The 14,491-nt window shown below is 42.9% G+C and overlaps 2 protein-coding genes and 3 non-coding genes across 27 annotated transcripts in view; 1 reads left to right on the top strand and 4 right to left on the bottom strand.

Annotated features, from left to right (window-relative positions):
- Window positions 1–5: 5 nt before the first annotated feature.
- On the bottom strand, window positions 6–6,737 carry GNL3 (G protein nucleolar 3). Of its 5 annotated transcripts, none has more exons than XM_040247163.1 (15): window positions 6,598–6,737; window positions 5,919–5,977; window positions 5,076–5,213; window positions 4,870–4,974; window positions 4,693–4,773; window positions 3,662–3,794; window positions 2,844–2,956; window positions 2,481–2,598; window positions 2,098–2,185; window positions 1,423–1,597; window positions 1,162–1,304; window positions 942–1,078; window positions 668–849; window positions 343–409; window positions 9–257 (listed from the first exon to the last, which is right to left on the bottom strand). In XM_040247163.1, exons 1-15 carry the CDS (start codon window positions 6,608–6,610, stop codon window positions 172–174), a joined length of 1,638 nt encoding a protein of 545 aa, XP_040103097.1. In that variant the 5' UTR covers window positions 6,611–6,737; the 3' UTR covers window positions 9–171. The 5 variants fall into 5 exon arrangements, 2 of the variants coding, with proteins under 2 accessions (XP_040103097.1, XP_040103096.1); XM_040247162.1 differs by having other exon boundaries at window positions 4,861–4,974; window positions 6,598–6,732; XR_005722201.1 differs by having other exon boundaries at window positions 6–257; window positions 942–1,304; window positions 4,679–4,773; window positions 6,598–6,722.
- Window positions 1,657–1,733, bottom strand: LOC120868520. Its single transcript, XR_005722260.1, has one exon. It is a non-coding gene; the product is annotated as a small nucleolar RNA SNORD69 (small nucleolar RNA).
- On the bottom strand, window positions 2,725–2,806 carry LOC120868522. Its single transcript, XR_005722262.1, has one exon. It is a non-coding gene; the product is annotated as a small nucleolar RNA SNORD19B (small nucleolar RNA).
- On the bottom strand, window positions 3,543–3,619 carry LOC120868519. Its single transcript, XR_005722259.1, has one exon. It is a non-coding gene; the product is annotated as a small nucleolar RNA SNORD19 (small nucleolar RNA).
- A 79-nt stretch (window positions 6,738–6,816) lies between the features above and the next one.
- PBRM1 (polybromo 1) overlaps window positions 6,817–14,491 on the top strand; it is a 101,897-nt gene continuing 94,222 nt past the window's right edge. For 7 of the 19 annotated variants that reach the window (XM_040247159.1, XM_040247154.1, XM_040247156.1 and 4 more), the window contains exons 1-4: window positions 6,943–6,978; window positions 10,588–10,713; window positions 12,279–12,431; window positions 13,359–13,456. In XM_040247159.1, coding sequence (XP_040103093.1) covers window positions 10,666–10,713; window positions 12,279–12,431; window positions 13,359–13,456 — 299 coding nt within the window. In that variant the 5' untranslated portion in view covers window positions 6,943–6,978; window positions 10,588–10,665. Of the gene's footprint in view, window positions 6,979–10,019; window positions 10,324–10,587; window positions 10,714–12,278; window positions 12,432–13,358; window positions 13,457–14,491 lie in introns of those variants that run through there. The other 12 variants (XM_040247153.1, XM_040247149.1, XM_040247146.1 and 9 more) reach the window with 5 other exon arrangements.

The following is a 14,491-nucleotide window of genomic DNA, read 5'->3' as shown; positions in this document are numbered from 1 at the left end:
CTAAGTTGCCTGATTTTTTTTAAATGAATATATTGTTATATACATACCTACAAAATTTACATAGCTTATGTCATAACCACTAACAAACTGGTACATCACATGCAGAACAGCAGCAGTCTGCTCACAATGTTAAAATCCACCAGCAACAAAAAACTACAGGACAAGGCTTTATTATACATAATCTGTACTGAAGTCATAAGCATCATCTTCCTCTTCAGTCATTTTATCCAAGACAAAAGATGGTGCAGACTGCTTATCTATATTGGAAAGAAAAGTGAGGTTAAAAAAAAAAAGTAATTCTGTATCACGCTACTTTGTTGGAAGACCTTTCCACCCACTCACCTGCTTGAGACTTCTCAGGCAGTGCCTCACAGGCCTCTTCTGCAGGGGACATGTCTAAGTTCTCATCCTGTGGGAGAGAGAGATGGTATTGGTAGCTCTTGCCTGCTCACTAATCCAAGTTAATTACGTACCCAGAAAAAAGTGCCTGGAAGTACACAGTAAAGGATGTACAAAATCAAGAGTAATGATTGCAAGCCTTAAACTTAAGTCATGAAATAGATACACTTTAATTTCTATTTCTGCCTTTAGCCCCTTTGCATTTGTTCTGCATTATAACCCTAGAGAACTTACTTTAGCTTAAAAACCTCACGCCTGACATACTTACGTCACCCTCTTTGTCAGCCGTTCCCTGATCTGTCTTGGCGTCTCCACAGCTCTCCTCCCGTCCCTGCTTCTGTGCTTTCTGTTTGGGCAGTTCTTCAGGCATGTCCTTCTCATCTATCACTCCATTTGTCAGGCCTGATGACTGGAAGAGGATGCTACTGGCTAAATGAGGGCTCTTGATGGCTAGGAAAAGTAGACATAGCCCACATAAACAGACAAGACTTCACTGGCCTGGCAGCTGATGACGACAGCAATTTAACACAGGCCATGCTTACCCTGTATGCTGTGTGCATTGTCCTTCTCCAGTTCCTCCAGATCAAAGCCCCATTTCATGTCTGTCACAATGCTCTCATTAAAATGTGGAGGAGGAGTCCAAGATGCAGGGGGATGGCAATAGTAACCTAAGAAAGCTCTGATATTAAAAACAAAGTATGGTCAAAAATCAGTTCCTTTCTTCTACGTGATCATCCAAAAGCCAATAGAAAGAAGCCTTACCCTGTCCACTCAGACCACAGCACTTTGGCAGCACTTTCTACATTTGGGCTTCCACCTTTTTGGTGCAGTCCTCTTCTCTGAGCAAATGAAGTAAAAAATTCCAGAGAATTTGTAAAGACTGGGACAGTAAATTTCAGTACTACCTTAAAAAAGGAGAAACAAAGCTCATTTATCTGATATAGATGAATGTTTTTTTTTTTTTTTTTTAAAAAGCTTACAATGAAAGACAGATGGAACTCAAGGGAAAGGGGATTCTTTTACCTGCTGGGCATCAGCCTGGGACAGGATGGCGCTGGCAGCCTCCAGTGGTTTTACTACCTCAATACTTGCTGGACTTCTCAGAGCAAGTGCAGGAGCAGAGTTATGTGGAGACACAATGAAACACGGACTGTCTATGATTGTGATTTGTTTGTCCAAGGGGACAAGCTGCATGCACCTGGAACAAGAAAGATGGTAACTGACGGGGCACTAGTTTTCCTGAAGGACAAGGGAGAGAACATGAAGCTCAGGGTTGGATTGAACAAACTCAGCACAGTCTGTCAGGTCCAGTTTATCGTCATTTGCTTCATGTTTATCTAAAACCATTAAAACACACTCCCCTTCTAAAGTGAAACACCATGACCTAAACACACGCTGCTTCATAAGTGTTTCCCTTCTACCTGGCAGACTTCTACTTAGTTCAAGTTCAGGTTTGAACATCACTTCTTCTAAAGCAGCTTTCTCCTCTCTGAACCTATCTGCTCATCTTTCAAACTAGATTGTGGGCAGCTATCCTACTAGATCCATTCTTCCCCAAGCCTAACGGTGGCTGATTCCCCACCTTTCACTGAGTAGAAAAATTGAGTAAATAGAAATACAATATTGTCTCCCTTAAAATAACCGAAATCATATTTACTCATCTATAATGCAATGTTACAACAATGAAACTCAGTTTACCTCGTGAGCCCCATGGATACACCAACACTGCATATCTGTTCTTGCTTTAAGCTATTGATGACACTGCTTTTCCCCACATTTGGGAAACCTACAAATGGGAAATCCACAGATTACAAAAGGCATTATATGCTTGCTAGTAATTATCAAATTTCCACTCTTTTTTTATGCCTGCCTGATTTTTATAGCAAGATCAGAGTTGGATCTGAGCGTCCTCACTTCAACACTAAGACCGCTCTTGGTATCATCATTTCTTGCACAAGTAATGAAAGGGCAGGAAAAGATTATTAATTCAAGCAATCAGAGCTCTTAGAAGCTAACATTACCTGTAGTGCTGAGTTGCACTTACTGAGCAAAGATAAAAAATATGGTGAACTGAAACTCACCAATTACCCCAACGTGAATGGCTTTGCCAGAAGTTTTCTGAAAACCTTCAAGAAGCTTCCAAAGGCCTTCTTTTCCAACACAGGCTTCACTTTTGGACAGAGCAGCTTTCTTCTTTACCTTCACAAGTTAAAATCCAAAATGATTACTTTAACTACTTCGGACAACCCACCAGATAAAACCCAACCACTCTGGCTCCAAAGCCCATCTATTAAAATTGCCACATTCCATTGCCTTTCAGATTATTTCTGGATGAAATCAGAGTTGGATCTTATAAGTTTTCATTTTTTAATCAAGATTTTGTACACTCATCATGTTTCACCCATCTGAAAGAACCACACTTCCCACCACTAAATTAAGGGTACCTTGATACGCTTCCTTTTGTCCTTCTGTTGTGTTGAGGCTTTGAACACCACTGTTGGCAATTCCTTCTTCAAATAACTTAGCCAGTTCTCCAAATTCTCCTTTGGTACCAAATCTGATAGGGATTAGGAATAAAATCCTGCTCATTTTGTTGAGATGAATTTGCAAAGTCTAGCAAGCTATGGCTATCATTCAGGTTTGCCTTTCCCCAGGTTTTAAAAAGTATCTGAACTGTAAGACTGGGAGAAAGTCTGCACCCCAACATGCTTCTGTTTAACACAATTCAGTACATACACCTCTGTATTTCTTCAGTTCTCTGCATTGCTCACCTTTTCAAGATTAAGTCAACTTCTGGATTATTACTGTACTAACTTTAGGGCCATGCTTCCAGAATTATACTATCAGGGAGCAACCAAGTTTATTGACCCCTCCCCCCAGGAGTAATTTTAGATTCTATCCTTACTGTTTCACAGGTTTCTGTTTCTGGGTGTTCCTGTCCTTGCTGCTTAAACCCAGATACACAACCATGTATTTCACTTAAATTTTGCCACATACGGACATTGTGCAGGTGTGGGGGATATGGCACTCTGGTATCATTTCCTATGTGAAATATACTGCACAGTAAGCTGAGTATAGAAAGCTTACACTCTTATTATTAGCCTAGCACTGTCTCTGGCAACAAGAGCTCATGCATATGCACTGGTTTCACTGAGGTCAGAGTTGGATCTTACGGGTCTTCACAGACAGTAAGACTGTTCAGGTGTTTTCCTCATACCTCTTAGTGCATACGGAACATAACGAGCCTACCCTTTTCACCTACCTGATTTATTTAATACAAGTACCAGCTTTTTCTGTCCACCCCTGATGATGGCTTCTTCTACCTGAGGACACCTGCAACCAAGAGGATCTCTGGCATCCAACACCTCTAGCACAACATCTGAGGCTTCAATCACCTGTCAAAGCAGAAGCTGTCAGAACAGCATCACTCAGTCTGGCACCACCCTCCATGTAAGTACACTGGCTCTGTCTTTTCAACAGAGTGAGCTCAGAGGTGAATCTCATGTCTGTGTTCACCATTCCTTACATGACAGACACAGGTTTGTTCAGTGGCTTTCGATCAAAGTGGATCTCAAGAGTGGAAACACTCCCACTATTTATGCAACCTCCCCATTCTGAATCATGTAGTCTGAAAGATCCTTATGGCCCTGCCAGGAGCTGCTGAGAAACACAGCCAGGGTCTCTTCACGGGAGGGAGTGAGCTCAGGAGAATAAGGTCTTGGGGATGGGGGTGCTACCCCAAGACACCCTTGACCCTGCTCATGTAGGTTTTGGCAGAGTATTTTAGAATCTTTTGTACTACTAGAGTAGTACTACTACTACGTTAAAAGCCACTGTATCAACATGTTATTTTAACACCAAATGCCACTTCTGTAAATCATGCTTATGGGGATCTGTTCCCATGCAAAAAATTTAAAACCACAAGAATATTTCTGGGGACTTCCCTGGGGGTCCAGTGGCTTGGACTTCCACTCCCAATGCAGGGGGCTCAGATTCAATCCCTGGTCAGGGAACTAGATCGCATGTGCTACATCTAAGGATTCTGTGTGTTGCAACTAAGACCTGGTGTGACCATATAATGGTCACAGGGACTATGGCCTCCCCCCGCCCCTTTTTTTTAAATGTTTCCTTCAGCTAAATGTAACAGACCAAGCCAACTTGCTGGAGAATTCTTCCAGCTCAAGAGAACGCTACTTCCACTTCTATAAAGTTGGTGTCAGGAGAAGAAAAAGATGATTCTTAAGTCTTTTAAACTTCACAACCACTTTTAGACACTAACCTAGACTATGATACCTTTTTAAGTTCCTGACAGTACAGCATCTTTGGATTCTGTTTGCTTCCCTTGGCTTTCTTAGCTTTGCGTTGCCCTAATTCCTGGGGGATAAAGACAAGGGAAAGGATACAAAATTAGAAGGCCAGTAGATGTAACTCATTTCCACTTTTCATGACTGTAACCCCTACCTCTTTTACAGGTTCTGTGTTAGACAGCTCAACATCAGGGTCAGTTTCAAGTTTTCTTTTCTTGTTCTGTTCCTTTTGCCTGTCAAGTTTCTGCTGCTGTTTCAGCTCTTCAAGCTGTGTTCAAGCCACAAGAGAAATGCATGAGCCAGTGACTTGCTGTTGTAACTTTACACACACCCACACACTTGTTGAAAGTGTGAGCTAATACATCTTACCTGCTGTTTCCTTAGCTCAGCTTCCCGAAGAAGAGCCTCCTTAAAAGGAGCACTGTTTGGAACTCCTGGGTCTTTCCTAGGCTTCTTTCGACCCCGTTTTTTAGCCTCTTTCCTCAACTTTCGATGGTGCTCTCGAACCTACCATAATGGTATTTCATCAGTTTACAGAAATAATAAAGAGAATTCCAGTGAGTAGCCAATGTGGCTGCAGTTTAAGTTATATCTGTAAAATAACCTAGAAACATAGAACTTTAACCATAAAATAGAACATGCATGTTTATGTATAAAACAGCAAGAAAATGTCACCAGGACTTTTTGCAGCAATTGCTACTATGGTGATCAAAATTTACAGACATGTCACTGAATTACTTCTGCTCCCTAAGAGCTTGCACCATATCCGACCTCCTGACCAGGTATATCTGACCTCTGTTCTAGTTAAACCTCCATCAGTGAAATCATATTGATGTTAACCCACATCTCTGGGGCAGGAAATCAATTTAGCCTCTTCCAGGCTTCCCTGGTAACTCAGTTGGTAAAGAATCCACTTGCGAAGCAGGAGACCCGGGTTTGATTCCTGGATCGGGAAGATCCGCTGGAGAAGGGCTAGGCTACCCACTCCAGCATTCTTGGGCTTCCCTTGTGGCTCAGCTGGTAAAGAATCTGCCTGTAATGCGGAAGACCTGGGTTGGATCCCTGGGTTGGGAAGATCCCCTGGAGAAGGGAAAGGCTACCCACTCCAGTATTCTGGCCAGGATAATTCCACAGACTATATAGTCCCTGACCTCTTTAAGAGTCGGGCACGACTGAGCAACTTTTAAGTTTCATAACTCTTCCAAGACTTACCTTTTTTTGGATTTTATACCGCTTGTGGCAGGTCATGCGTTTACTTGCTTTCTTTAATTCTACAAAGCAACACATCACAAAAGGATTAATTTATTGTTTTTCAAAATCGATTTTATCCACAAATGATCAGTTTGTTTAGCTTTTGATGACTGCGCTTTAGGTTACATCCATTTTTGCATTAACTGGCTCTGAAACATAATTTAATAATATTGTGGGGCGCGTGGTAAAAATAATCACGGACCAGCCAAGTCCCAGAGAGTCTAACTCAACAGATTCGTTGTAGATCCAGCTTCCCTACTTCCACCTTCCTAGATTAGACTGGGATCGTACACAGGAGCGTGTAACCCCAAAACTGCCACTTCCTGTCAAACAGCACGAATCACAGAAGAAAATCTAACAGTGCGTGTTTTCAGACCTCACCAGAGCCAGACCGAACGAGGCCGCACAAGGGAAAACGCCAGGCCCGAAACCTGGCTCAGACACTGGGTCCTCATGACTCTCTGGCCTGATCTCCATCCTTGGGGCCCAGACTTTCTTTCTGCACACAAGACCGCGCGGCTCACGTGGGGCCTTCCAACCCTCGGTTCTAGGCGGGATCAGGGACACGGAGCACCCTGATGGGTTCGTCGACTATCAGACACAAACGCCCCCTCCACGCCCGCCCCCTGACCACACTCACTCGGCCGCTTCATAGTGGAAGCCGAAAGGCCTGCGCCCGAATTTACACCAGCACTCCCAGGTACAACGTGCCTCTGCAGGCGCCACGTGCGAACTGAGGCCTCCGCCGAGCGTCACGCACTCACGCTGCTGCCGTAAAGCGCGCCGCCGCTGGCCCGTGTGCGCGTGCACGCAGTGTCGTGCGGAGCCGGGTTCGCTCGACGGCCGCGGAACTGGTTTTGCGGCGGTACCGGGAGGGGTGAGGGCGGTGAGGGCGGTGAGGGCGGCGGGTGCTGGAGCGACGGCAGCGGCCGCGGCCAGAGGAGCAATAGCAGCAGCCGTGGCTTCCACGGGGCGGGGCGCGGCGGTCGGCGGCCGGGGCTGCAGGCGGCGGAGCGGCTGGGTAAGGCCGGGCCCGGGGCGGGCGGGGCCGCTTCCTCTCGGCCGACTGCCGGGCCTTTGTGTGGGCCCGGGCGGGCGGGAGCAGCGGCGGAGGCCCCGCCCCGATGGTGGGGACGCGCCGGTCGGGCCGGGAGTGCGGGGCGGGGCCCGGCGGTGGGGCTTCGGAACAGGCCCGGCAGCCTCGCCGCACCTGCCGCTAGGGACAAAAGCGCGCCGCGGCCCGAAAACTCCCCGCGCCCCGCTTTCCCGCCCCCCGCGGCTGGCCGAGCTCCCGTCGCGGGCAGCTTCAAAGCTGTCAACGTTTCCCTTAGTTCCCCGTGCCGGTGACAGGTTGGGAAAGTCTTACATTTCCTTAGCAGTTAAGGGCTTCTTTTTTTTGTTGTCGTTTCTTGACGGTTCAGACACAAACTCTCCTAGTAAATTTTTTTTTTTAAATACTTTCCGGATGACTGTTCGGACTGAGTGTTTTTTTAAATCAGTGGGAGTTGTATTTGTCATGGAGGGCAGATATAATTTTTTCCGTGCAACACCACAAAGAATCGAGGTTTTAAAATTGTGTACATTTCTGGTTTTTAATATTTTCCATCTCAACAAAATTTTTTTATTGAAAAAGAAGCATAGTTTCGTTGTTATAGGGTAGATGTTGATGACTTAAAGGTGAAGAAAGATAGGCAGAAATTAAGGAGGAATCCTGAAAAACAAATGCAAATACACGGTATATGGATATAGAAATTATTACTACGATTACAGGAACATATGTTGGAGTATAAAGCATTACTGTTAACTTGTTTTCCAGCAAATTGTCCCTCCTCAGTGATTTCTAGGTTTTTTTTTTCCATTTAGTAGTGAGCTCTTTTCCTAAGTACAATTCAGAAGCAAGGTGGATTCAATACAAAAGAGCAGTATAATTTCTGCTTTATCACGTTAACAGGTTTCCCATATTTTATGTCTAAAAATTGGAAGTTATTTTTTGAAAAAGTAAGTCAAATCAGTAACAGACATGTGTGGATAAATAGAAGGGTTTTGACCTCTTGAGCTTTGGGAGTGTCCGAAATACCTGAAGTATTAACGTTCTACCCAAACCCCTAAGATTAGTACATTGCTGTATCTGTGTGATAGGGTAGTTTCAAGGCTTCCAACATCATGTGTGAGAATGTTGACTGAGGAATATTCTCTAAGGCAAACACAGGCTGCAACATAATACATATAGTTTGTTCACACTTCAGTTTTTAAAAAAAGCAGCCAGGCATAGAACAAATACTGAAAGCTGAGAACGCTATCTGGATCCCTGGGTTGGGAAGATCTCCTGGAAAAGGGAATGGCAACCTCCTCCAGTAGTCTTGCCTGGAGAAATACTGCACAGAGGAGCCTGGCGGGCTACAGCCCATGGGGTCGCAAAGAGTCACACATGACTGAATGACTAACACACAGCATTATAAGTGATTTTTTTCCCCAAGATTATTGTGTTAAATTACGGCACTAAGAATCACTGGAAATACAGGAGAGTAGTAAAAGTCTATAAACTGTCAGAATACACCATTTGGCTATACTGAGTAATTTTTTCCCAGTTGCACATTGTAAAGTTATTCTTTACTGTCCACTGTAATTTATCATTGGTTGTTAGATTTTGGACATGTGACTGTAATCAATGCCATTTAAAAACTTGTAACTAAGCTTCAAAATCTATTCCTTTTCTCTTTATAGAAAAATAATTGCTGAATGGATGCTCACAGGCCTTTTAAGCTACACGAACTTTTTAATATTTTACTTAAGTGCACTTTTACTATGTTTGTTAAATAGATTAGTTGATCACTGAAACTGTGCTATAAGTCAGGTGACAAAAATGGGTAAATTGCTTTTCTTGTGCACAAGGGAGAATGAAATCCTAGAGTTAAGTTTTAACTTAACATTTTTATTGCACTTTGATATTTCAGGGGCTTCCCTTGTGACATTTCAAAGTGATTTCATGTACATTCATTGTCAAAACAGTCCAAGGGAGATATGTACACTTTGCATGTGTGCTCATTCAGTCGTGTCTCTTTTCGACCCCATGAACTGTAGCCTGCCAGGTTCTCCTGTCCGTGGGATTCTCCTGGCAAGAATACTGGAGTGGGTTGCCATTTCCTTCTGTAGGGGATTCTGACCCAGGAATCGAACCTGCAGCTCCTGCATCGGCAGGTGAATTCTTTATCACTGAGCCCTGATATATACACTACTGTTTTCATTTTAGAAATGAAGAAACAGATCTGACGGGTTGTGACCCAGCATCAAACAGATCATTAAAGAAGGAAGACCCGTGTCTCGTATTAGTCTTCATTTCTGAGCTCAGGTCTTGTTGCTCCTCCCACCCACCTAGCCACATTGCTTTTCTTGCCAGACTTTCAAAGTACATGTTAAAATGTGTTCTTTGAATGACAAAATATTTGAAAATTATACTTAAGTTGAATCTTTTTGTTGTTATCAAAGTAAATTAATGATTGGAGTAATTTTGGACAATATATGGTCTAGACTATAATCAGTCCTAAATATTCATTGGAAGAACTGAGGCTGAAGCTGAAACTCCAATACTTTGGCCACCTAATGCGAAGACCTGTGTCACTAGAAAGGACTCTTAGGCTGGGAAAGATTGACGGTGGGAGGAGAAGGGGACGACAGAGGATGAGATGGTTGGATGGCATCACCAATTCGATGGACATGAGTTTGAATAAGCTCTGGGAGTTGGTGATGGACAGGGAAGCCTGGGGTGCTGCAGTCCATGGGGCCGCAAAGAGTTGAACATGACTGAGCGACTAAACTGAACTGATACACACACACAGAAGGAAATGGCAACCCACTCCAGTATTCTTGCCTGATAAATCCCGTGGACAGAGGAGCCTGGCGGGCTGTGGTCCATGGGGTCCCAGAGAGTTGGACACGACTGAGTGACTAACAGACACACAGCATACGCCCCGCCCTCTCCCCCCCAATGATGTACATTTTTTGTTATTTGATTTTCAGTGAGTTATTTATAAAAGTAATTTTGACGTTCTGCCAATTGGTTGAAAGGCTTTAAAAACAAAACAAAACAAAAAAAACAACCTTTCTAAAGTTGTGTGTAGTATCTTTCAATGCTGATAGGACTTTTGGAAAGAAATGTCTCTCTCTGGATTTTTTGGTGGGGAGGAGTTTACCAGACTGCTCACCATAAGCCATTCTTGGTTTGTTCCAGCTTGCTAACAGTTGGTGTCGTATGTGAGCCTTTCACATGTGTTCATGCTCCATTCCAGCTGTGATTGAACTCTGCTCTTATTGACTAGGGGGCAGTTGGGCAGGCATGCTTCGTTCCTGGAATTGACAGTCATTCCATGTGAGTAAAGGGGAACCTCAGTGAGACCTCTTTAAGCATGTGAAAAGCATTTGGTGTTACAATGGAAGGAATATCAGATACTGTTGGTCCTTGAGCCTTTGCAGTAGTTTGGTTGGTGCAGGAGAACTGATACACTTATTTTCTCCAGTTCTCTTCTTTCTTTCACAGTTCTGCTTGAATGTTTTCTGTCTATTCGTAATCATTTTTACTCCTTTTGACCCTTCTTTTTATTTCCCCCTTCTCTGCCTTGTTCTTCTCTTTCAGTTTTGAATACATTAACATTGAATCAGCACTTCTAAAGCCCTGCTTTCTCCCAGTGGCTTCACTTGGCCTTCAGACATAATGAGGAGACTGGCTTTTCGAGGAGCTGGTTGTGCTCTGGTAAAGCTGGTAAATTACTGATCATCTACATCCTTTTCCCTTTTCTGTCCTTCTTTGGCTTTTCCCTTCTACTGTTCTTAAATTTTGTTATCCTTTTCATAGAGTCCCGCCTTACGTTCATCAGATTCACTTGAGTCCTTGTCATAGATTGTTTATAAAAGCTTGGTCCTTAGTTTCTGCGTCTTACTCAGCTGAGGCCAGTTTATCAGCCTTTTATAAAACAAATAAAAATCAACAAAACTTGGCTGGCCTTGGCCTAAGTCCTTTGAAGCCTTAGCCAGTTGCAGCCAATTGCAAACTGATAGACTGTATAACAAACCAAGTCCTAGAGGAAGGAACCTCGTGATATTAGGCTCAGTTTTTAAACACCATGTGGGCTGTAGTTCAGGGGAAGAGGTTAGAGACTTCTTTCGTTTGTTAGTTGGCTACCAGAATTATTATTTTGTTGGTTTGTTTTGTTCCTGTTTTCTATTCCCTGCAAATCCCCAGTTTTTCTCTCCATATTACTGGCAACCCATTCTTTCAGCTGCTGGTGTCTGTTTCCTGAAATTGGATGTTGATAAGAGACCCTAGGATCAGTTTTTTCTTACCTTTGAAATCACAGTATCCTATTTGATACTGTTGTTAAATTGTATAAGCATTGTAGGACCTTCTTGAGTATATATCCGTCCCCTCTCGATGTAGTAGGTCATTTCAGTGGTTGCATTTTTTATGTTATAGTCAAATATATATAAAGTTGTGTAAAGATTACTTAGCAGCCTGCCTAAAACTAGAGCAATATTTACATGTTTCTGGGAAGCCAAGGAGGACCTAAAATCTCATTTTTGAGGTATTCTTTTAGATCTTCTACTGAAATGTAAAGTTGTGAGCTCATGGGGAATACCTCATAGAACTGAAAAGGTTAGTCTGAATTGACAGAAAAATTTCCAAATGGAGTTTTGCCACTTTAGTTAGCATAGGTATGGCAAGTTGAGTGTTTCCTGGGTTATGTCTTGTGAAGCTTTCTTTACTTAATGGAGAAAATTCATTTTCAGTGTGTTAATTTTAGGGTACATCTGAAATGCTAGAAGGTTAATCCTCTATCCCCTACTCTTTTGCCACAGGGTCTGCTTCTGCAGGTCTCCCCCCGACACACACATCCTGGCCTTCCTAGAAAGTGGTCATAATCATAAGGAACTCGGGAAAACAGATGAGGCTGCTCACTCCAGAGCTGACCTCCTTAGGGTCTCTGACCCTGAGGCAGTACGCCAGCACGCCATTATATGTGGGTGTACTGTTTTATGTGGATTTTCAAACTCCATTCCAGGGTAAATTGGGGGCCAGAAGTGGTTGTCATTCAAAATTGGTAAATACAGATGAGTATACTTTTGCTGAATTTGTCCCATCCAGTGGAAAGTGTAGCATTCTGATAAGTGAAGGAGCTAAAGCAGGGTCTAGGACTTGAATTGAAAAAGCATAGTTAAGCTTCTTTGCAACAGTGAACATATCTGAAGCTTGGTAGCAGGTGGCCAGCTGAGGGCTTGGTGGCAGAGCATAAATTTCAATTTAAGAACATGGCTAATTCTTTCTTATAGAAGAAGTTGGATTCCATGGGTTCCAAGAGAAGAAGAGCTACCTCCCCTTCCAGTAGTGTCAGTGGGGACTTTGATGATGGGCACCATTCTGTGTCTACACCAGGCCCAAGCAGGAAAAGGAGGAGGCTTTCCAGTCTCCCAACTGTAGACCCTGTAAGTAACTTGAGTCACAGTTTCTGCCTTCCGCACGATTCCCTACCCTCCCTGGAATGATGAGCTGTTAAGATGCAAGGCCTTTCAGCTGCTTTTTCCTCTGGCTTGATCTTCTTAATCTTTCTTTCATGAAAATATTTAGCCAGAAGCCTTACAGTAATAGTATAATTTAATATTATGAAATAATAAAGAATATTATTTTGTCATATAGTCACTCGAGTAACTGTGCTTGTCCTGTGCCAAGCTCTCTTGTGATGGTTGGAATATAACCATGTGTAAGGTGAGCTAGTTTTTCACATGAAACTTAGAGGCTAGTGTTGGGGAAGCAGAATGTAGACAGATGAGCACATAGATAAAAAAGTAGCCTCCGTTAGTGATGAACGCTAAGAAGAAAAGTTTGGATGATCCAGGCTGTTTTGGCCCTGTCTTCACGAAAGGTTTCTTTGTGATCAGAAGGCACCAGCCCTGCAGAGCGCTGGAGAAGAATGTTCCAGATCCAGGAGCTGGCTCAGGAATGGGTTTGATGTGTTGTGATTACAGAGAGGGTCAAGAGGGAGGAGGAAACTGGCAGAGTCTGCCCAGCCGGAGTTTACCCTGCATACTCTGTGGGCAGTGTTAGGAATTTAGATTTTATTCTCTGGCTGCTAAGAAGCCCCTCTGTTGGATGCTTTTTAAGCAAGGGTGATATGAACTGATTTGGTTTCAAAGAAAAGAAAAATCACTAGTACCATATTCTGATGAAAGATTTAATCATTTAAATGATCTTAAATAAGGAGAGAGAATGTCAGCATATTTCAGATTTGGGTTCCCATGTGGGAATTTGGGGATTCATCCTTTCTCCTGGCTTTTTTGTTTTTTATAATCCTAATGCCTACCATAACTTTCTGATCAATTTTCTGGTGATTTTTCTCCTTTTCCTATGTGTAGATTGCTGTGTGCCATGAACTCTACAACACCATCCGAGACTATAAGGATGAGCAGGGCAGGCTCCTCTGTGAGCTCTTCATTAGGGCACCAAAACGAAGGTGAGTGGGAGGAGTTTGGTCCTCGGTCCGTGTTGAAAGTGTTTAGTAATTGAGTTTTCTTTTGGAAGGATTTGCTTAAGTGATACTGGGGTCCAGATTTTAGTTTCAGCTGTCAAGATATAGTGAAGCATATTAAAAAAATTTTTTTTAATTAAAGAAAAAGTTTTTAATTGTAAAAAAAAATACAATATGAAATTTGCAGTCTTAATCATTTTTAAATGTACAGTTCCACAGTGTTAAGCATATTTATATTGTTACATAGCAGATCTCCATAGCTTTTTCATGTTGCAGAATTGAAACTCTATGCCCATTAAATAACTCCCCATTTCCCCCTCCCCCATCTCCAGCCCATAGCAGTCACCATTGCACTTTCTACTTCTGTGAATTTGACTGCTTTAGGTATCTCATGTAAGTGGGATCATACAGTATCTGTCTTCTGTAATTGGCTTGTTTCATCTAGTATAATGTCCTCAAGATTTATCCATGTTGGACTACGTGACAGGATTTCCTTCCTTTTCAAGACTGAATAATATTCCATTGTATACATAACACCACATTTTAAAAATCCATTCATTGGTTAAATACTTGGGTTGCTTCCTCTTCTTGGCTGTTGTAAATTAAGCTGCAGTGAAGGTGACTGCAAATATAAATACCTCTTGGAGACCCTGCTTTCAGTTCTTTTAGGTGTAAACCCAGGAGTGAGATATAGGATCTCATAGTAATTCCGTGTTTCCTTTTTTTAGGAATCATCATATTGTTTTCCATAATTATAGCACCATTTTATATTCCCACCAACCATGTATAAGAGTTACAATTTCTCCACATTCTCACTGACACTTGTAGTATTGTAGTAAGTTTAAATCAGAAGGTATGAGTCCTCTGTGATTCTTAATTTTTTGTGTCAACTTGACTGGGTTAAGGAATGCCCTGCTACTGCTAAGTCACTTCAGTCGTGTCCGACTCTGTGCGACCCCATAGACGGCAGCCCACCAGGCTCCCCCATCCCTGGGATTCTCCAGGCAAGAACACTGGAGT

This window comes from Oryx dammah, unplaced genomic scaffold, assembly GCF_014754425.2.
Source record: "Oryx dammah isolate SB20612 unplaced genomic scaffold, SCBI_Odam_1.1 HiC_scaffold_9, whole genome shotgun sequence".
Taxonomy (NCBI): domain Eukaryota; kingdom Metazoa; phylum Chordata; class Mammalia; order Artiodactyla; family Bovidae; genus Oryx; species Oryx dammah.
This window is presented reverse-complemented; position numbering and strand designations above follow the sequence as displayed.

Excerpts from the sequence above, each read along its gene's own strand:
- GNL3 (XM_040247162.1), bottom strand. Across the intron at positions 1,598-2,097 it reads GTATCCATGGGGCTCACGAG|GTGCATGCAGCTTGTCCCCT; the intron begins GTAAACTGAGTT and ends TTCTTGTTCCAG. Across the intron at positions 258-342 it reads GCCTGAGAAGTCTCAAGCAG|ATAAGCAGTCTGCACCATCT; the intron begins GTGAGTGGGTGG and ends TTTCCAATATAG.